Below are 22,396 nucleotides of genomic sequence, written 5' to 3'. Positions count from 1 at the left end.
ACTTGGAAAAATAATTCTTAATTAAAAAATTTTAAAAAGATACTTAAGATATATAGCTGAGCGAAAAAGCCAACTGTGATAGGTACAGTTTGATCCCATTCGTGTCTGCACATCTCTATGTGGGTAAGAAGACTAACTGCTTACAAGTAAGTGATTAGATTTAGAGATTAGTTTCCTGTCTCACACTGGAAAGGCCCAGTCCTGAGGACAATTTCAGAGGATTTCACTGGAACTCATAAGAAAAAATTCTAAATTTTTCCACTATTTCTCAAAATTACAGGGCAAAGAGGTACGACACTGCCCTGTCAAGAGTGGTAAGAGAACAGGAATGCAGCAGTGTGTGGGCACAGCCCATGTCACAATTACTGGCATCAGTCACTTGACTTCTGTTTGAAATAGAGGGTGCAGCCCTGGATGGTAGCTTAGTGGATAGAGCATCGGCCTGGCATATAGATGTCCCAGATTTGATTCCTGGTCAGGGCACACAGGAGAAGCAACCATCTGCCCCCCCCCTGTTCTCTCCCTCTTCCCAGAAGCTCAGTTGGTTTGAGTGTGGCCCCAGGTGCTGAGGATAGTTTGGTTGGAGCACATCACCCTCAGATGCTAAAAACAGCTCAATACTTGAGCATCAGCCCTGAGTGGATCCTGGTAAGGCGCATGTGGGAGTCTGCCTCACTATCTCCCTTCCTGTCAATGAAAAGAAAAGAAAAGAAGAGAAAGGAAAAGAAGAAAAAAGAAAATAGAAATAGAGGGAGCAGTCATTCTTAGAGGAAACCTGAAGTTCAACATCACCAGATTCAGAAAAAGAGAAGACTATAATGAGATACAGCACATCACTGTCGACAGGCTTACAAGAAAGGGAGAGATGAGATGGGAGCAACAAGAGTGACTTGAGAGCTAAATTAGAAAGAACATAGTTTGCTTTTCACTTTCTGGCTTATTATTTTCTTTGCTAAAGAGGTAGATGCTTCACAGGCTGTTAATGTATGTAAGCATGAGATAATACACAATACATATGTGCTACAAGATTAGATAGGAATGCTTTCATGATTGGCACCCAAAAAAGTACCAACAGCAAAAGGCTGCATTCACGATGTCAGCAGCTTCTCTGATCTAGTGGTGTTTCACAAGTGAGAATTCTAGAATCCCAAAATGAATTGTGTGCAGGAGAAACAAAGGTGCCTGAAGACTTAAATAAGGGTATCTGGCATCTGCACTTCGCCATCAAAGTCAGTAGCAATGATTCCATCCATATGGTGCATGGGACAGCTTTTTCTGGAGCATTTTTAATAGTGGCTAAGATAAAGCAGGCGGTAGCAGATGGTGACAGCAACAGCGGAGTGCCTCTGCAGTTCCAGGGAAGCCACTTGCTCCACAAGAAGAGGAACAAAAACAAATGAGATCAAGGCACTAAGAGTGCATTCAAGTTACTATAGTCCATAAAATATAAGACAGACCAAATATTTATGTCAATATTTATCTGGTCTCTAAGTAGGAAAAGACTCTTCAAGGACAAAAGCAATATGAAAGAACAGAATAAAGACATATTTGTTTCTGCCTATATTATCCCTGAGTTCATGTGTGTCCTCGTGCCTCCGACCATCCAGAGTACGACAGGTTTATTTTAAAAATGTGGAAGGCAACATTAAAAAATGGCAAATGTATGTTCTTTATGTTTCCATAAATTGGTTATCAAACAATCATGATTTTAAGTTAATAAAACTAAAACTGGAACTAATTTCATTTTTTGAAAAAAACTCCCTCGCGGGGGTCAGCAAGCATGAAAAAAATTCACCGCTCAAAGGGTTAACATTATGTGCATATACAAATTCATAAGAAATAAAACCTCAACTTCGGGGTAAAATTTTTGCCAAACTTTGAAAGCTGTACAAAGATATTCATTAGTGTTTATAACACTGAAGATAAAATGAAAATGCCAAAAATGTCAAATATATAGAAATTTATAAATCATGCAACATTAAAATTATGTTCTTTAAATGTCAATATAATGAGCACACAAGGTTAAGAGAACAAAGATTATAAACCCCATTACTGAAAATATAGATCCTCACAGGGAAAAAATCAGAAAGTATGCCATTACCTTCTGTGCCAAGCATGTGTGCACTATTTCACTGAAGCTTCATACAAACCTATGAGGCCAGGTACAATCGCTGGCGCCTTTATCAGAAGAGAAAACTGAGACACAGACAGGCGAGGTCACCTGCTCAAGGCCACATAGCTTGAACATGCAAAGCTGGAAATGAACCCAGACAGTCCCCTGGGCGTGTGTGCTGTGCACCAGAACAAAGGTCTAAGGGTCAAGTCCTCTGATTTCACAGGCTCGTAAATTAAAGTATTCAAATATGTTAGAAATAGAGTGAAAAAAAATTTGATCTTATCTATAAGACTCAAACAATTTTCATAAACTCCTGGGAACATTCATGTCAATATCCACAAGTTTGGAACCTCTGATTCTCACAATTTAGGGGTTGTCGACAAATGCCATTTAAGGAAGATCCAGAATTCTCAGCTGCTCTTCCCTTTGTAGAGTCATCTCTGCCCAAGTACATTTCTCTTAGAAGATGCAATCTTTTAAGAATTTTTTTGAATGCCCTTTTTCGTATGTTTTCTATAAGGTTATTACATATCTGTTGAGTGTGGAGCCGAGCTATTTCGGTCTCTGTTCTTCCCATTATTTATTCCCACTCAGATGAAAATTTAAATACAAGCCAGCTACCCATTCATCAAAATTGCTTCAAATTTATTTATGGTGCAGCATAGAGGAGATTCTGGGAATAAGAGCTTAAAGTCCATTATAGTTTCTATTAATAATTACAGTCACTAATTGCTGTGAGAACTTTTTAGATATGCTAACATATAGTTAAAGCAAAGCCAATCCAACAGACCACTATGTATAAATAGCATTACACTGTCTCATAAACTCATGAGAATTTTGTAAGTTTGGAGGGTGGGAAAGTAGAAGCATGATTTTCTGATTTTTTTTAAAACATTGTTATCATAGAAACAAAAAACCAAAATTATATTCACAAACCGTCTTTATAAACTATTCTCTTAGTTCAATTGCTTTGGAATTATCACTTTCACACAATTTTAATTATAACTGAGACTTGACAGGGTTCCTAAGTGCTATTTTTGCTCATTGATTCATTAAATCAAAATGTTTAAAATGTGTGTTAGTGCCAGCAGCAGCAAATGGCACAAAATCCCTTCCTCACCTTAGCGCAGGGGTAGTCAACCTTTTTACACCTACCGCCCACTTTTGTATCTCTGTTAGTAGCAAAATTTTCTAACTGCCCACCAGTTCCACACTAATGGTGATTTATAAAGTAGGGAAGTAATTTTTTTTTTTTTTTTTTTCATTTTTCTGAAGCTGGAAACAGGGAGAGACAGTCAGACAGACTCCCGCATGCGCCCGACAGGGATCCACCCGGCACGCCCACCAGGGGCGGTGCTCTGCCCACCAGGGGGCGATGCTCTGCCCATCCTGGACGTCGCCATATTGCGACCAGAGCCACTCTAGCGCCTGAGGCAGAGGCCACAGAGCCATGCCCAGCGCCCAGGCCATCTTTGCTCCAATGGAGCCTTGGCTGCGGGAGGGGAAGAGAGAGACAGAGAGGAAAGCGCGGCGGAGGGGTGGAGAAGCAAATGGGCGCTTCTCCTATGTGCCCTGGCCGGGAATCGAACCCGGGTCCTCTGCACGCTAGGCCGACGCTCTACCGCTGAGCCAACCGGCCAGGGCCAGTAATTTTACTTTATAAAATTTATAAAGCAGAGTTACAGCAAGTTAAAGCATATAATGATAATTACTTACCAAGTACTTTATGTCAGATTTTCACTAAGTTTGGCAGAATAAATCTTTATAAAACAACTTACTGTACTTAAATCTATCTTTTTATTTATACTTTGGTTGCTCTGCTACCGCCCACCATGAAAGCTGGAGCGCCCCCTAGTTGACTACCACTGCCTTAGCGGAACATGAAGGTATTATACAGATGGTACACAGAAAGCAAACAAGGTAAAAAGTAAAATATGCAGATGATGAAAACAGCTATGAAAAAAATAAAGCAATCAAGGAAGATACCCAGTACTCGGGAGAAGGGGGACCAGTTTAAACAGTGTGGTCAGGGAAGGCCTCACTGAGATGATATTTGAATACGAACCTGAGTCAGGAAGGGAGGAAGCATGGGGTTTTTCTGGGGAATAGCACGCAAGAAAGGGGAACAGCAAGTGCAAAGGCCCTGAGATGGGACTGAATCCTTCATGTGTTTGAAGAACAAAGGAGAGGGTCTCCTGTTTCAGTGGAAGAGTAAGAGGACAGTAGTAACATTTGAGGTCAGAACAGTGACCGAGGAGCCAGGTGCTGCTGGGCCTTATAGGCTTTTTCTCAGATACGGGGAGCAACGAGAGGGATGGACAGAATCACAATCAGATCTGTCACTCAAACTGAGGCATCTTCGTTGGTAAAAATGCCGAGCCTATGAGACACTGGGAAACAGGCTGCGCGGGCCACTCCGGGCACGTGGTGGAAGGCACAGCTGTCCTGGTAAGGAGCAAAGGAGGGGCGCGGTCTTGGCTTCAACGGGATCACTCTGGCTGCTGTTCTATGACTGGAAGGAAGAGAAGCAAGTGTTGAAACAGGGCAGGCGACTCAGAGCTGCCACACTCCAGGTGAGAGGTAGTGGTGGCAGGGTCAGATCTGGGTGTGTCTTAATGTAAATTCAGCAGGACTTACGGATGGATTGGAAAAAAAGGTATGGGGACTGAACAACTGTAAAAACTCAGTTGGCAATAATGGAGTTGAGGAGACTCAAGGAGCGAGCTACTTTGGGAGTGGCAAATGAAGGGACACAAGAAGCTCATTTGGGGGTATATTACATTTGAAATGCAGTAAACATCCAAGTGGAGATGTTGGGGAGGGAGTCGTCAGCATGTCTATGGCACTCAGAGCATCGGAACAGAGAACATCCTTAGGGAGACAGGGCAAACGAAAAGAACAGGAGCAAGGGCAGAGCCCTGGTCAGAAAGGAGGAAGAAAGAGCCGAGGAGGCCGAGAAGGCGGTAGGGAGAAACCGGGAAAGAGTGAAATCCCAGAGGCCAAATGATACACGTGAGTCAAGGAGACGGGGTGCTCAGCTGTGTCTGCGTCAGGGGTACTGAGGTCCTGCAAGCTGAAGACGGAGAGAAGCACTTCGACATCTTCCTAGCAAATGCGGGATGGTGGGTCTACAATGGTACATGAAGGCAGAGCAATGGATCCACTCATCTACCTCTGAGGTGCCCCTGCCAGTCACTGAACCTAAGTCCCCTGGGGGTTTGCAGTGAAGACGGACATACACAGCCCAGAGGATCCGAGCTTCTTTCACAAGGACAGGCAGTCTGTCTTGCACTGTGCAGATTCCAGAGAGAATTAGACAACTCACAATACCCCAAGAGCATGATAAACCACTTTTAGTCAGGATCTCTGTGTGTGATAGGAGGACAGTTCAGCTCCCTGTCCCTCCCCACAAAAAATCACTAAAACCTTCACATCTGATGAGAGATGACACAGTACCCCAGGGATGAGCACTTCCCACATGGCCCTTGTAAACAGCACCTTGCTATCCCAGAGATCATTCCATATCTTCTTTTTTCCTTAGACATATATAGGAACACTGTGCATCATCTGCAGTTTGTACCCGCTCTGCACCACTCCCTTCCTTGGGGTACAGCACCTCAGTACTGTATTTCTTTGAAGACGGACCCCTCCCGCCCAACATCCATCTCACTGGGTGGCCATACCCCAGGTGGCCCCAGGAATTAGAATTCAGTGACATAAGAAAGGAAAGAGTTGGAGAAGATTCATCTCAACTGTGGGGCCAGAAAACCCTGAAAATCAGAAAATCATGGTTCTTACCACCCCGATTCCCTTAGTACTTGATCACTCCCTCCTCCTTGATACATTATCATCTCTAAGCCTAATGTTTGGAATTTCCTAACATTCTGCAAGTTACACCACCTCCTATTAATCAGTTCCTGTCACCCAAGCTAGGCAAAGTGTGTTTCTGGGCTGGCAACCAAAGCACCCTCATATACCTGATGGTGTCCCAACTGCACAGTGGTAGTTAGTAAACTCCTAAACCTTCAAGTAGAGTCAGCTTTCCACCATAAGTAAAAATAAACATTGACAAGCTGTTATCATACCGGCAAAATAAAAGCTTAAGAAATTCCTCTATTTAGCAATATTCCAAAAAGCATCCTTAATTTCTGAAGGCAAATGTTTCTTTCACTGACCAACATTTCTAAGAAAATTATTTTTATTCACTGTACACATTTATTGGTCTATAATTAAAGTTAATTATGACTGTTTTTATGGCTGTTTCTTTTTTTAATATTTTATTTATTGATTTTTAGGTAGAGTTGAGAGACAGAGAGAGAGAAAGAAGGGAAAGAAGCAGGAAGCATCAACTCATAGTAGTTGCTTCTCATATGTGCCCTGACCAGGCAAGCCTGGGGTTTCGAACCAGTGACCTCAGTGTTCCAGGTTGACACTTTATCCACTGCGCCACCACAGGTCAGGCTATAGCTGTTTCTACAGGAGGGCAACCAAGCATGTGCCTCATTCAAGATTTCTATTCTGCAGTGTTTGCCAGGCTTCCTTGTTTTTCACTGTGTTGTAAAAACACGTGGGAACAACTGGTACAGGTGTGACAGGACACACTCGTTTAGAGCCAACACCATTCCACAGCGCAGTTCAAATCAATGTGTGTTATTTTAACAGTTGTGAGGAGTTTGATTGCCAGATCATTTGCATTTTACTTCAATGAATACAGGCAGGTATCCCTTGGGTACTCATTAGTGATGCCAATTTTGAATTTTCATTTCTTGTACTTTTCTATAGTTTAAAATATTTTATAATTTATTTGGAATTGAAGTGTCAGCCTCACAGTTCCTGTTAAAGGGCTGATATAAACTATTTGTGTTTAAGAGAAATACTTTTTTTATTGAATTTATTAGGGTGACACTAGTTAACATAATTATACAGGTTTCAGGTGCCCATTTGAGAACTCTTTTAAAAGATTTAATTAACACCTGTTTCAGGTTAGATCAGGAAACAGTCCCATGGCTCCCTACCCCACCCTGAGGCTCACAACTTGGCACAGCTCACTGGCAAATGCTAGCAGGAAAAATGATCTGGTTTGTCCCAGCTGAGAAAAAAAAAAAAGCCTTCTCTACACTTTGTTGTAATATCTTTATAAAGGCTATTGTCTTTTTGTTGAAGTCAAAAGAGGCAAATTTTTCTTAGTGAAAGCACAGGTCGCCCTTTAGGACCCCTAAGAACTTCTGTAGGTTCCGAACAGAAGGTCATCGCCCTGAATTTGTCCTCTGCCCTCCGACTGAGCTTCCACCAGGTATCAGTGGACCTCAGTTCAGATCTGATGGCAAACTTGGGGTGAACTCGAACGGTGACAAATCAGGAAACACTCATATTACTAGCATGGGTATGAGACCAGGGCAGACCGGGCTTCTCGACACGGGGCACTGACAGCCTGGCAGCCCTCTGGGATACCCGTGCCTGGCTGCCACAAAGCCTAGCGCTGGCCTCCGCTGGGGACAAGGGCAGGAGAGGTTGTTTGGCAGTTGCTCTTTCTTTTCTCATTCAAATAAGCACACAGAAGATGATTTTTAAAGATCTGACCCACAAATAAGAAATGCTCCTACAAAGGCAAGTACAGACAAGTGTTACGCCACTGGTGTCCATACAACTGAGAGAGCAGCACTCCAACCAGTGAGCGGTCTGCCCCTCAGAGAGCGCCAGGTCCTCGCACAGAACGGCCACTGTGCGCCAGCCACGCCGCTCGGCTTCACAGGCGGATCTCCAGGCCGAGAACACTGAGGAACCGGCCAAAGAAGGAAATGTATTACAAACAGATGGACATCAGTGAACGTCTTTAAAAATGTCACTCTACGTTTGTAATTCTCCTCTATGTTCAGTCCTATTTAAGTTCTATTGGTGACTCAGAGAACAAATTATTTACTTTAAAATTTTTACATGGCCCTGGCCAGTTGGCTCAATGGGTAGAGTGTCAGTCAGCCTGGCTTGTGACGCCTAGGTTTGATCCTTGGTCAGGACACACAGGAGAAGCGACCATCTGCTTCTCCCTCCCTCCCTCCCTCCCTGCCTTCTCTCCTCTCTTCCCTTCTCACAGCCAGTGGCCTGATTGGTTTGATGGGGTTGCTGGGTGGATCCCAGTTGGGGCACATGCAGGAGTCTGTCTCTCTATCTCCCCTCCTCTCACTTAAAAATAAAAATAAAAAATTGTAAGTTACATTCATCAAATGTTAAAAATAAATTTGAATGAAACTCACAAATCACTTTGCTGTGTTTTTACTTGTCATCATACTGTTAACTCAGGTCAACAGTACACGAAATGATAGCTTTGCTTTGGGCTTTATCTAGAAGTTAATGTCTAGTCAAGGAATATTTAGGACTATAAAATTCTAGCCTTGTTCCCCTCCCGCAGCCAAGGCTCCATTGGAGCAAAGATGGCCCGGGCGCTGGAGATGGCTCTGTGGCCTCTGCCTCAGGTGCTGCAATGGCTCTGATTGCAGCAGAGTGACGCCCCAGATGGGCAGAGCATCGCCCCCTGGTGGGCATGCCGGGTGGATCCCGGTCGGGCGCATGCGGGAATCTGTCTGACTGCCTCCCCGTTTCCAACTTCAGAAAAATACAAAAAAAATAATAATAATAAATTTAAAAAAATTCTAGCCTTGTTAGACATGGATATCAACTTTCTGGTTTGATTTTGCAATCTTTTTTTAAATAACAAAATTAGTTTTTACTTTTTCTTGTTTTTTCTTTCTTAAAATGTCCCTCACTATTTCTTTTTATTATCCTTTTCATGAAATAACTGTCATTTCTAAAAATAAATGCATACTGGTCAGAAGTATGGATTCTGGAGAAAGAGGGACTGTACAGTAAGTAGCTTTGCAATCTCAGGCAGAACATTTAAATCTCTGTGACTCAGCTTCTGCAGCCACGAAAGGAAGGCCACAGTACCTACGTCCCTCGTGAGGCTATTGTGAGAATGATACGTATTAATACACGTAGAGCATTCAGATCAGTGCCTAGCACATACTAAATGCTATTTAGCGTTTGCTGTCGTTAATGTTCTTTTCAATTTGTTTCTAAGCCTTTGCATTGTCTATTTTAAAATGTATTGATAATATCAGTGCTTGGAATGGGAATGCAAACCCACTTTTTCAAAAAGAGCTTAAAATCATTTAATTTCCTTATATTCCTTCATCACAAACAATGGGCATATTACATGCTCTTGCATGATGAGAATGCAGGAAGTGTTTACAGAAAAAAGGAAGTAAGAAAAGAACTATAACTACGATCACAGGATAGTTCAACATTCATAACAACAGGCCTAAACAAAAAGATTACATGTTCCTGAAGCTGAGACCAGCTGCCTGTTTCCTCTGCTGATACGCAGCAAGCAAGAGAAACGGCAATATTGGATCTGGCCCTGGAGTCCGAGCCAGACATGACAAATGAGGTTAAGGTTGGGGCAGAACTCACATTTACAACTATGTCACACATCTAGTGTTTTAAATGTCAACAGGATTTACATATGGTGACACTGCATTTTAGAGAGATAGGACTGTCAGGAAACAAAGCGCAGTGGAGGAAACCAGCAGAAATTGTCAGTTATAAGAAACTGCAGAAACTGGAGGTCAGGCCTGGGTTACCTTCTCCAACCATTATTTAAAAATTTAATATAAAGTGCTCTATTTTGCCACCAGCAGGAGTTGCACCAACCTGAGAGATATTTTGAAAACACATTATCAACAGTCTCTTAGGAAACATCCTAGTTCTATCATGGTGACAAAAAGCCATTCCATGGGAAGACCAGAGCAGTTCAGAGCTCGATACGAGAATTGTGCTTGACCTAAGAGTGTAAACTGGGTCATTTGTGTGCTTATACACTAAATTACATGACAAGGGAGCCTGGGAGTGAACATTTTTAACTGGACTAGTTGTTCTTGACAAAATCAGTCAGAAAGGGGATTCTGGTGATGACTGGATAGACAGCAGGCAATCTATGCCACATAGAAGGAATTACAGAGTCCAGGAACAGGACAAACTTCTTCCAATACTGTCAAGGAAAAGAGATGCCACCTGGCCAGGAGGTGGCGCAGTGGATAAAGTGTCGGCCTGGGATGCAGAGGACCCAGGCTCGAAACCACGAGGTCTTTGGCTTGAGTGTGGGCTCACTAGCTTGAGCGTGGGGTCACTGGCTCCGCTGGAGTCAAGGATTCACCCACCCGTACGAGCCTTGCTGCAGTGGACAGACAGAATGCACTGGCCAGCCTGACAAGAACATTTGTTACTGTAAATGAAGTGGCCTTGCACTTCACCACCTAAGCACTCATGGATTTCAGCTCCCCTGCAGCCCCTGAGAATCTGGTGAGCTCTGGAGCCACTAGCAAAATCAATCTCTCTTAGTTAATAGTTTGGCCGAAACAGTTTTATGTTTTAAAATTATTTTACATGGGGTTGTAGACATATATAGTATTTGACAAAATATATTACATGAAGGCTGCTATTTACTTATCTTGACATTTCTCCTAGACTAACACCTAAATTACACAAACTTTGGTTGTTATCATGGCCATCAATTAATACAGAATACTCAATTTGGAATAGGAAGGTTTGACTTAGGAACTGGCTAATTTGAGCTGGAACTGTACAAACTCTTTCAATTCTAGACAAGTTATATACATATTTATTTTGGCACTTCATGATCAGATGTATTTGGTAGTTTAATATATTTTTAAAAACTGTTGATACACATTTAGATGTTGTTTGTTTTGTTTTTGTTTTTTACTTTTGTAATCCTCTTTAATATATTCAATTTGGGGCCCTGGCCGGTTGGCTCAGTGGTAGAGCGTCGGCCTGGTGTGCAGAAGTCCCAGGTTCGATTCCCGCCCAGGGCACACAGGAAAGGCGCCCATCTGCTTCTCCACCCCTACCCCTCTCCTTCCTTTCTGTCTCTCTCTTCCCCTCCTGCAGCCAAGGCTCCATTGGAGCAAAGATGGCCCGGGTGCTGGGGATGGCTCCATGGCCTCTGCCTCAGGTGCTAGAATGGCTCTGGTCACAACAGAGCGATGCCCCAGATGGGCAGAGCATTGCCCCCTGGTGGGCATGCCGGGTGGATCCCGATCGGGCGCATGTGGGAGTCTGTCTGACTGCCTCCCCACTTCCAACTTCAGAAAAATACAAAAATATATATATATATATTCAATTTGGAATTTCCCTTGAAATACGCCACATATTAATAAGGCCCCAAGTGAACAGGCATAGATGAATAGCTTCTATCAGTATATACAACGTTTCAAGTATCCTTATCTAATGTTGTGTAATTGTACCAGATGATAAAAACTATCAAATAAGCACTTACTTATTAGATAAGTGCCAGGTGCTTTAGATGCATTACCTTATTTAACCATTGTAGCCCTGAAATAAAGCTATTATTATTTGTAGATCAGAAATGAGAAAACAGGCTTGGAGAGAACGGGTGACTTGCTGAAGGCACACAACTAAAAGTGGCAGAGAACGGATATACCGGGTATACAGTGCTCTCTCTGCTGCCACGATCTGAGCTCCTTCCGCTGTATCACTGGGCCTTCCTTATTTCTATGTTTAGTTTAAGAAATCTGAGCTCTAAGCCAAGGAATCTTTGGATTTTTGAGCTAGAAAAGATATTAGAGCTCACATGGTGCAAAATAATAAAACCAGTAATGTGTAAGAAATGGTGGGATTCACCCCAGAGCTACACACCTCCGTTCTTGACTCCTAACCTAGGGTTTGCCTTATACCAAGGTCCCCCAAGAGCTTTATGACCTTTGCTGAGTGCCAGCTAACTAAAAAAGTGGCATTACTACTTTGTAGCTATGCACCTGCAATTAGGCGCCTTGGCAATGAGACCAGTAAGACAATGAGATGACTTGAGCTGACCAAGTTGATGCTAGAGACAGTCCTTCATTAATTTACTAGAAGAGTCTCTATACACTTAGGCATTCAAGGCATCTCCATTTGAGCTGCCTTTTAGGATCAAGCCAATTAATCGTGTGGTTTTCTAATTTCTACAACTCTCCCACGTGGTCTATGCACCGGCTGCTGTGTGCAGTCTGGCCACATACCGGACAGCGGGGAAAGCAGCTAACAGCATTGAACAGCTACACGCTTGAAGGTTCTCCTGAGAGACTTTACAGTATGGGAGGAAAGGCCCACTTTTCTCTTAGGAATAACTAACACAATTTTCAAAAAGGGCAAGTTCTTGTCACAGAAAGATAACAATTTCTTAAGAGCAATATGAAAGCTTACTCGTCCCCATCTATTTTTGCAAATATCCAGTGAGTACAGTTATTGATATAAATGTACTAATATTTTTCAGAAGAGAGAAAAGGAACAGAAATGATGACAGAAACTCTGAATTGAAGAAAAAGAGAAAGCAAAGGAACAGAGCTGTAAAGCAGGAAAGGAGGGAAACCAGGGCCTGTGACCAGGTAAAAGGAAGCAAAGAAGGAAAGACAATGAAAGAATATAGGAGGAGGAAGAGAGGGAGGAAGGGAGAAAGCAGGTGGAATCCAGATGGCAGGAGGGAGGGGCAGAGCAGGAGAGGTGATCCTGCGTGAGTGTAGCAGTTACGGGTGAAACAGTATTACTCCTTCGCTAAGTCATTTGGGATGTGGGCACCAATGTACATCAATAACCAGTCCTATTTGAAATACTCATGAGCTTCCTACAGTTTCAAAGAATCCTCTAATCAATAAAATTTATTTTGTTTTTTTAAAATAGAGTTTTGTTTTCCTAAGGAAGCTCATTCAGCATTAAAAGCTAACCTGGATTTTCAGTGTTTATTTTGGAACCTCGGAGTTCCTATAACTATCTCTTTGTGGCATTCAAAATGATCTAATTACCTTAACTTTGTTTTTTGAGTGATCAGGGCTACTTTAAACCACAAATCAAAATCTGTACTGAGCCTTTCACACATCTCCAAATCCAGCTGCTAATGGTGGTTCCTACAGGGGATCAAATAAAGAGAAAAAAATGTATAACTTTAGAGAAGCACACACTTTAGAAATAACTGGTTAACCTACACGCACAGCATTCAACCTTTCGCAAGCTGTGCCTTCAATGAGATGGGCGTGGCAGGTGACCATGGTGAAAATGACTCTCTGAGCTACACAGTTGACACCAAAGTGAGAGCACCTCACAAGGCATTTTCTAAGAGCAAAGAATAATTTTTTTACAAAAGAAAAACCACCATTCCTCTATTTGAACAGTCATTAGGGGATCTTCATATTTGGAAATTCAATTCCAATTGCTGAAAATGTGTTTTTAACACTTCTTTGCCCATGGTTGATAAGATTAAAATAGTACACTTTGGTTCTTTTAGATAGTAAATGACTGGTGGACTAATCACTCAAATATTTCTTGACACCAAAATATTTAGATGAATGAATTTCCCATTTTATATGTGTGTGATGTTATTACTCAGACACAGCATAGCCATTTATCTCTTTTAGTGAGCCGATGCATTCCAAACACGTACATTCTACCTTCCTTCTTTTCCTGACGAGTAGACAGCCAACAGTTTTCTTCTACTTCTGTCTGATATAAAAAAAATTTTAATTTAAAAAGAACTTTACATTTTTGTGTGAGTATATATACAAGTTTTTTTTTAATGCCAATGTTTGAAAAGTACTGATCACTAAATTTATGGTTTATTAAATGTAAATAAATTGAAATAAAGGGCCAGGCCCTGGCTGCTTGGCTCAGTGGTAGAGTGCTGCCCTGACGTGTGGAAGTAAGTCCTGGGTTCAATTCCTGGTCTGGGCACACAGGAGAAGCAATGATCTGCTTCCTGCTTCTCCACCCCTCCCCCTTCTCTCTCTCTCTCTCTCTCTCTCTCCCCCCCTCCCTCCCTCCCCCCCCCCTCATATTTGGAAATTAATATTTGGAAATTCAATTCCAATTGCTGAAAATGTGTTTTTAACACTTCTTTGCCCATGGTTGATAAGATTAAAATAGTACACTTTGGTTCTTTTAGATAGTAAATGACTATCTAATACTATCTTTTAGATAGTAAATGACTATCCCACATCCATGGCTCAAATGGTTCAAGCAAGTTGGCCTGAGGCACTGAGGATGGCTCCATGGCCTCGCCTCAGGTGCTAAAATAGCACAGCTACTAAGCAACCACGCAGTGTTCCCAGATGGGCAGGGCATCACCCAGTAAGGAGCCTGCAAGGTGGATCCAAGTCAGGGCACATAAGGGAGTCTGTCTCTCTGCTTCCCCTCCACTCAATTTGAAAAAAAAAAAAGAAAGAAAGAGGTCAGTGCATCAGCAACTATTTGTGCAGATTAAAGACATAATAAATAAGTGTCAGAGTAGCATTTAAAATAATCAGAAATACAATCATAGTTTAGTATGCAACATATTCTATATAATTGACAATTTAAGATTCCCAGATCATTGATCAGTTCTGGGAAGGAAAAATAATAAATCCAAGATACAATTTAGATATTTCTTTTTGAATGAAATTAATCTATGAAAAGAACTGGAAATCAATACTAATGACTTTATTTTTATTAAAATACCTGTCAACTACTCTTTAAAGATGAAAAAAAATTTATTTGAATAAGATAGTTCTGTAAAAAATATCCTTTCAGGACTAAATGACACAATTTCTTATTTTAGTTTTTAAGATTTTTAATGAAAATATAAAATAGTTTAAAATAAATACTCATAATTTGAGAGAAATATTCTAATTAAGTAAATAATTTCTTGTAGTGTGGTGACTGAAATAGAAATATCTGCATAAATGAGTTGTTTTCCATAATCCTAAATATATGATTTTTTTTTTAGTTAACGTCTGGAATTGACACACAGGGAATACAAACTGAATCAATATTTATGATTTAAGAAACCATCTAAACCACTTCAGTAAAATGTGTTTGAAATAAATTATGGAAAGTGAGATGAAATACATGACAAGTAGAGCAAAATGCTTTAAAATGCTCAATTGTCAGTCACACACAAGAAGGACACAGCTGCAGTTCACTTATAAATGGTATTTGACAAATGATTCTGAGAATTTAAATATAGTGATTCTGGAATCTGAGACATATAAAGGCTAAATAACCATATACCTGACAACAATACGCTTACTTACCTCCTTAATAAATTTAATTCAAATATTAAAATCAATCTTTTGAACAGAATTTAATATGGAGTACACCAAAAATTATATCTAATATATATATATATCATTTTGGTATTTGAAAGGTCTTTATACTGCACTGCCTTTGAACAGTGATTTTTAAATAACAACCAGTTGATTCCAGAACACATGCATGCATAATAGTAATAATGGCAATTGTTACAACAAAGAACCCTAAATACTTTACCTTATTATATCTTTTATTTTTATTTTTTTAAGTAAATGTTCAGTTTTAGCAGTCGGAATTGATTTTCCCACCCATCTCACAATATGATTAAATAGATAATGGAATGGAAATGTGGCGTGAAAAAACTTAGTAGTGGTATTGGATTTACGAAACACACACACCAAAAAAATCCCCCTTTAAAAGCCCCATGCCATAGCACCAATTCATTTCTTCTTAAAGCGGAATTCTTTCCCTCAATCACAGTGTATTTCGTACTATAACACAACATTTCCCCTCATCTATGCCACCATAATAACAGATTCTAGTCACTTGGAATTTATGAGATCTTATCAGCCAATGTTACCTCAATTAAAAATTTTATTTATTTTTTTAAAAATTCAGATAAAGTTTCTCAACCAAGCTCAAGCACTTTGGGAAGACTCATGTAGCTATGCTTGACTTTCACAGATGTTTTTTTCTAATGTCTGACCTCTCCCTCTCATGGTCATTGAGTAAAGCCAATCTTCTGTATAGATGGTTCCTTACTGACATGATTGCAGTGATATCTAGTCTCTCTCTGTCCCAAAACGATGCCAAAAGTCTTTTAAACAAAAGGGAAAAACACCTTTACAAAGCTGTAATTGAGACTGTGGGAGAATTTAATATTGACAAACACTGACATATTCACTATAAATTGAATGGGGCAGAGGGATGCAAAAACAACAAAAATGGTAGCGAGCTACCGGAGGGGTGGTGGTAAGAGAGAAGGATTGGCGTGGGAAGGGAATGGTGCAGACATCACCTCAATAGCTGCCTGCATCACCGTACAGCCTTCAGCCCTGGAAGACGGAGCATGAATCAGCAGGCATCCTTGGGAAAGAGAAATGGCTACCTGACTGGACTATCTACATTTCTATTTTCTATTTTCCCATCATTTGTAACTTTCTACCAAAATAACAAGAAAATAAAACAAATATTTAACAAAAAACCTGAAGGTTTGGGCCTGGGAACCATGTTGTGGATAATATTTTGGGAGTTGTGCAAAAAAAGAAAATTCTAGAAAAGAAATTCTGACCCTGAGACCTTTCTTTTTAATTCAATTGGATGTCTGAGAGATCTTTTTGTTGAGTTTCTGCACTGTAATGTTCTCATACAGACACCACACTTCACTACGACTAACTACGCTACCTCAAGAGAGTCACAGACAAGAGTTTAAACGACATAGGAAGATGACAACAGTGGTAGCAAATAACACCCTTAATTAAGAGATGAAAACTAATAACAGAAGTACTTATGCACTGTTTGCAGAGTTAACAAAACTGCACATAAGTGGATATATTATTTAACACTGGAAACATGTAACAATTCTGTTAGACATACAAACTTCAAATTCTTTAGTATCATATTTTTGGTTTTTAATAGATTTTTAATATAAATCTCTAATAAATACGACACAGAGAGCCATAATTTTGAACCACTCTTCTACCAGACAGACATTTGCCTCCTATTTCATATTCTAAGCTCTGCCACACAGCACAAGTCTCAGAGGACGACAGCTCACAGTCTCACAGTGATGTTCTGTGTTAGATGTGGTTGTACACACCACCTCTATCTCAATGCATTCTTTTAGGTCAAGAGGCTACCGTCAGCTGCACCTAAACATCATTCCTCCAAATACTGAGTTCAATGTAAATCAAAGATAAGACTGATTTTTTTCTGACATACTGCTATGTTTTAAAGATTTAAAAGGTTAGAAATAAAGTCTCTGGCTAATATTTTATAGCTTCTGTAGCTTGAAAATTTTTGGCTGGATGACCTTCTATTTTTTTGTCGTATAAAAGGAGTCAACCACAAAAGTGTAAGTTTCCAGCACTTAAGTTACCAGCAGTTTAGAAAAAGAGACATATGTAAGCATTGCTTCATTTTTAAACATTTCTTCTACCTGCAGAACATTTTACAGGAAAAATGTTGTAAAATGTTTTTACAACATTTTACATTTACAGACCTCCTTACTGGAGGTCTGTAGCTACAGCCAGTTTCAAAATCTAAATATTGATAAAATAGGTAAAAGGAATTTTAAATCTGACATTAACTATTCTCAAATCTTATAACTTGATCTTCTTAAACTTACATAATAAAATTTATCTACCTTTTCTGGTAGTGGAAAAGAGGTACAAATCCAGAGTGTCCCCCCCCCCATGTCCAACTTGAAGTATTACACTTTATGCTTACTATTTATCATTCATCTTCAGATTTAGGGGTGTGAGTATGGTCAGTGTTAGGGTGACTTACGTTTGCTAGAAGTATCACAAAAGCAAATACCATATCATATTTTGGTAGTTTGAAGTTTTCTATGCTGACACCTTACAAAGGACGTGTTAAAGAGAAAAATAAATAAGGTTTTGGATTATCACATGGTCTTCCATCACAACCCAACAGCCATACCTTTTAGCTCGGCCTTGTCTCATTTGCCTACCACTCTCACTCAGAACTACGAACAGGCAAGCACCTTTGCCAGGGGTTACACTAAGTCACTGGCTTGATGAGTCTTTGGGTTAGGTCTGGTTGCCATACTGGCTGCTCTTTCCACTTAAAGATTCTCATGACCGCAGGAAAACTTCAAATTGCTCTTGGAAAGAGAATGTCGTGTAAGCTCTTTTATTAAAAGGACTAGTTTCAGAAAGTAAATTTTCCGAAGTCTAAGATTCCACCAAATTAAACTCCTGCTATACAGACAAGGCGGCCACCATGTCACAAGAAAGTTGCAAAAACACTAATTTAAATCTCTACAAAGCACGTATTTAGGGTAAACATTTTAAAAGACATACAAAAAGTTTTTTTTTAATGAACACTTAAGGATTCTTATCATTTTTATATGTATGGTTATCTGAAATACCAGGTGCCCTACGGATTATCTCCTGCTATGTAAATAATTGTTAGCCTACAGACCAAATCTGTAAGATTACTAGACAATAGTTTCTATTTGATTAGATATAAGTATTTTTGGCTTGAAATTCTTAGTAAGTAGTGTCTGTCATAGCTTAAAAGCTCCATAGAAGTGAAATATTCAGAAGTTCCGGCGGAAATACAGAAAATAGACAATACCTTTTTATTTTCCCATAAAGTGGATTTACTAGCTTAAAATATTAAAAATATTTGCACCATATAAAATTGTATTCCTTGGAGCTTAATTTTACTTCTTCAATAATATTTGATTTTAACGACGGACTCCATCATGATCCTGTTTCTAAAGATACCTTCAAATTATAAGGGCCTTTCAGCCCCTTCCCGTAAATTAAGCTGTGCAAATACGGGACAAAAATTATTAATAAACATCACAGAATCATTCTAAATATAAGCAGCACGTTAAAGGTAACAGAGGAATCAGGAAAAGCATCAATTACTGACATTTAAACACTTTAAAAAGAATAGCGAGCTAGGAGCAGCCGCTACTTCTGGCTGCTGGACACTGAATAAAAGGAGAGGGACCCCTGGCTGGTGAGCAGAGGGAACTTTGCAACCGGTTGGCAAACGCGCAAAGCGGACGCGGACCAGGGCGCGTCAGTCTGTCAGCAGCCGGTCCGCAAAGCCTGGTGCCAACCCCAGCGTCACCCGGGGACTCTTCTGGGGAGAACCAGGAGCAAGACAAAGGTGTGGAACCCAAGTACTGGGATTAAAAAAAGAAGATGCAGGGATTCATTCAAAGTGTCCACTGCACGAACAAGGAGTGAGAGGGAAAGACCGACCCCGAGAATTCTCAGACATTTCTTACAAGTAGCAGCTCATTACGAGATGGATGCGTGACGGAAGTGTGGCGTGCGGGGAGGGTAGTTATTACATCCCGACTCGATTCTCACTAACTTTCTTCTGTGTCCCTCCACAGACACAATGGTTAGGGAAGGGTTGGTTCCTGTTTAAATGGCCCGTTGGAAAAAGGAAAGGAAGCGCTGCGCCCGCGGACGCACCGGGCGGCTGCGAGCGCGCGGGTGCCGGGTACCTACCATGGTATTCCTGTCCCGGGACGTAGTAGGTGGGGCTGCCCGCGATGTGCAGGGAAATGAGCACCTCGCCCTGCTCGCCGTCCCCGTCCAGCTCCCCGTGGTGGGTGCACAGGAAGAAGAAGGGCGAGAAGCGGGGGTAGTAGCCCGCCGCCCCGCGCACCCTCAGCGTCGCCCCCAGAAGCAGCGCCAGGAGGATGGTTGGCGCGGTCCAGCCGCTGCGCTCCATGCCGCCGCGCGCCCCGAGCGCTGCTCGCTCATTCAGTTTTGGAGATGCCGGGACGGGGACGCCACGCAGGGGAAGGCAAGAAGGCGGCGGCGGGAGCAGAGCTGGCTCGGGAGAGGAGCCCCGCCGGGAAGTTGAACGGGAGATCGCTGCTCTCAAAGTTTCTAGGGGCCGGAGCTGCGGGAGCAGAGAGCGCGTCGTCCCAGCCACCGCGCGCTGCAGCCGCCGCCTCTGCGCGACACGCCTCGGCCAGTGCTAGGAAAGCGCCCGCCCCCTCCACACCTTCTTAAAGCCCAAGGCGCCGGGCCCCCCCACTGCCGCCACACGTGTCCCGGACGCTCCTCCGCCCGAGCCCCGCCCCCCGCGCGCCCCGCCCCCGCCGGCTCCCTAGCCCGCACCCCGCGCGGAGCGGAGCGCAGCCCCCGCGGACCCCGCTCCCGATCTAGGGGCGCATCCGGAAGGCTGCAGAGGGGCGCAAGTGGGCGGCGCGGAGGGTGCTGGCGGGGTGGCGGGGTCCCCGCACCTACCCTGGGGAAGAACCGCCTTGGGGACACAGAGACTCTCGCCTGCTGTCTGGAGGAGGCGGAGGAGGCGAACATCTCCTTTGACCCTCACTCAGCTTTCCCTCTTTTTCCTGACAGGAGGCGCAAGGGAAGGAGAGAGGCGGTGGGGACAGGGGCTGGCGCCGGCTTCTTTGTCTGCACCGGCTGCGCCCCTTGGGGCTCGCCCGCCTAGGAGCCGGGCGGCCCGCGCTTGCTCTGGGGGAGGCCCGCGGCCCCGACCCGCGAGGGGCCCCTCCGCTCCCTTACCCGCCGGGCCTCGGGTCCCTCCCGCCGCCCCCGCCCGGCTCCTCGCCGCAGCGACAGAGCCTCATCTGAAGCCGGATTTAAAATGAGATTCAGCGAAGGTGGAATTGGCAGTCTCGAGTGGTGCCTGGAAATGGTGATTTGTGCTGCTCGAGTGTGGGGAATTGTATGGCAGGAAGGGCCGGCGGAACTGAACCCCGACAGGCGTTCTTCGCTCCACTGTTGTTATTCATTGCTGCTGGGTTCTTCTTCAGGCGAGATGGTTGTAATTTATAAAACCAGTGTTTATTTCCTTTAAATGTCAGCTACGACCAGTGTCCCTGAAATGGGGGAAGGGGAAAACGTTCTGGGAAGATGCTGGCAGCGGTGATTGAATCGGGTGGTAATGAGCTACTGCACATTAGACTGCGGGGAAGTGAAATAAAAAGCACGTTTTTAACCGAGGACAGCTGGCAGGAGCCCTGCAACATCCAGAGATGGGGAGCGAGGTTGCTAGGTTTTAATGCCTCTCCTCACCCATCCCCGGTTTGCCACCAAACCCGGATAATCCCGCACATACAGAATTGAGTACATGATAAAATTGGAGGGATGATGTCTTTGCCTGTATTTGTAGGGGCCAGGTTGAGGGTGGGGGATGAAAGGCAGGGCCCAGGGTGAGACCTGTGTAGTCATTTAGTTATAAATGGAAGAACTTGTGTTTTTCCTCTAACTCAGCCTGAGTTCAGACAGGTAGAAAAAAAACACTTCTAGCTGCTTTCAAAATCCCAGAGGCTCAACTGATACATGAGCTGTAGGTAAGTTATCTCATTTAATCCTCAAACCACCGGGAGAGGCAAGAATTACTCCCATTTCACAAGGGAGGAAACAGAAATGTTATTTTGCCCATTGTCAGTAACAAAGGCTGGATGCAAGGCAGCCTGGCTGCTGGCTCCAAGGTCTCTCATCCAGAACTGCCCTGCAACCAGTTACAACCCTAGTTAGACGAGAAGCTACCACCACCACCTGTTCCAGGGTTGGTACTGTTGCCCCAAATAGAATTACAGAAACTCACCCACAGCTGACAAGACTATTACCATGTCTTCCTGTCAAGTTTTGTGAATATAACCTAAGATAAAATGAATCACTTCTAGAAAGAATACAGAACTATTGAATGTTTTATTATTGTTGAATTTATTAGGGTGACATTAGTTAATAAAATTATACAAGTTTCAAGTGTACAACTCTATAATACATCATCTGTAGATTGCATCATATGTTCACCACCAAAAGTCGAGTCTTTTTCCATCACCATTTATCCCTCATTTACTCTCTTCTGCCTTCCCCCATTGTTGAACGTTTTGTGTTAACATTTTAAAAATGTTTACTATGTGCTAAGGACTGTCCTACATACTTTACATATATTCTTAATCTTCATAACAGCCCTATACTACTGATATCCTCATTTTACATACAATGATACTGAAGCACAGAGAGATCAAGTAACTTGTCCAGGGCCACAGAGCTAAGTGAAGGAGCTATGACTTGAACAGTCTGATTCCAGAGCCCCAACACTTAACCCCAGAAAATGCCTCTAAGGAATGCATGTTTATGTCTTTAGAGGGATGGGAAGAGAACTATTCTTTTCTAATGTCAGATTGCCTCGCTTAGTCCTTATATTAACCTGTGAATTGGCATAATTATTCTCATTTTTTAGAAGAGAAAGTTGAGGTTCATAAAAATTGAGTACTGTAATTTGTGAAGAAGAGAAAACCGGAATTTAATCTGGTCATGCTTGATCCCAGGTTGCTGATAAAATTATCTTTAGAAAAGACTGATACTTGGTCTAGAAAAATGACTGGCACTTGATTCCCAGAAGGTCCCTAATTCCCAGGAGTCTTCCTCTTTCCACACTATAACAAGTATTCTC

At 42.3% G+C, this 22,396-nt stretch overlaps 1 protein-coding gene across 2 annotated transcripts in view; it reads right to left on the bottom strand.

Annotated features, from left to right (window-relative positions):
* Positions 1 to 19,923, bottom strand: part of RELN (reelin) — a 649,217-nt gene extending 629,294 nt beyond the window's left edge. For both annotated transcript variants that reach the window (XM_066354462.1, XM_066354463.1), the window contains exon 1: positions 19,462 to 19,923. In XM_066354462.1, the coding sequence (XP_066210559.1) occupies positions 19,462 to 19,687 (226 nt within the window). In that variant the 5' untranslated portion in view covers positions 19,688 to 19,923. The remainder of the gene's footprint in view (positions 1 to 19,461) is intronic.
* Positions 19,924 to 22,396: the final 2,473 nt, after the last annotated feature.

Source organism: Saccopteryx leptura, chromosome 12 (assembly GCF_036850995.1).
Source record: "Saccopteryx leptura isolate mSacLep1 chromosome 12, mSacLep1_pri_phased_curated, whole genome shotgun sequence".
NCBI lineage: Eukaryota > Metazoa > Chordata > Mammalia > Chiroptera > Emballonuridae > Saccopteryx > Saccopteryx leptura.
Note: the sequence above shows the minus strand (reverse complement) of the source record. Positions and strands in the feature narration are given on the sequence as shown.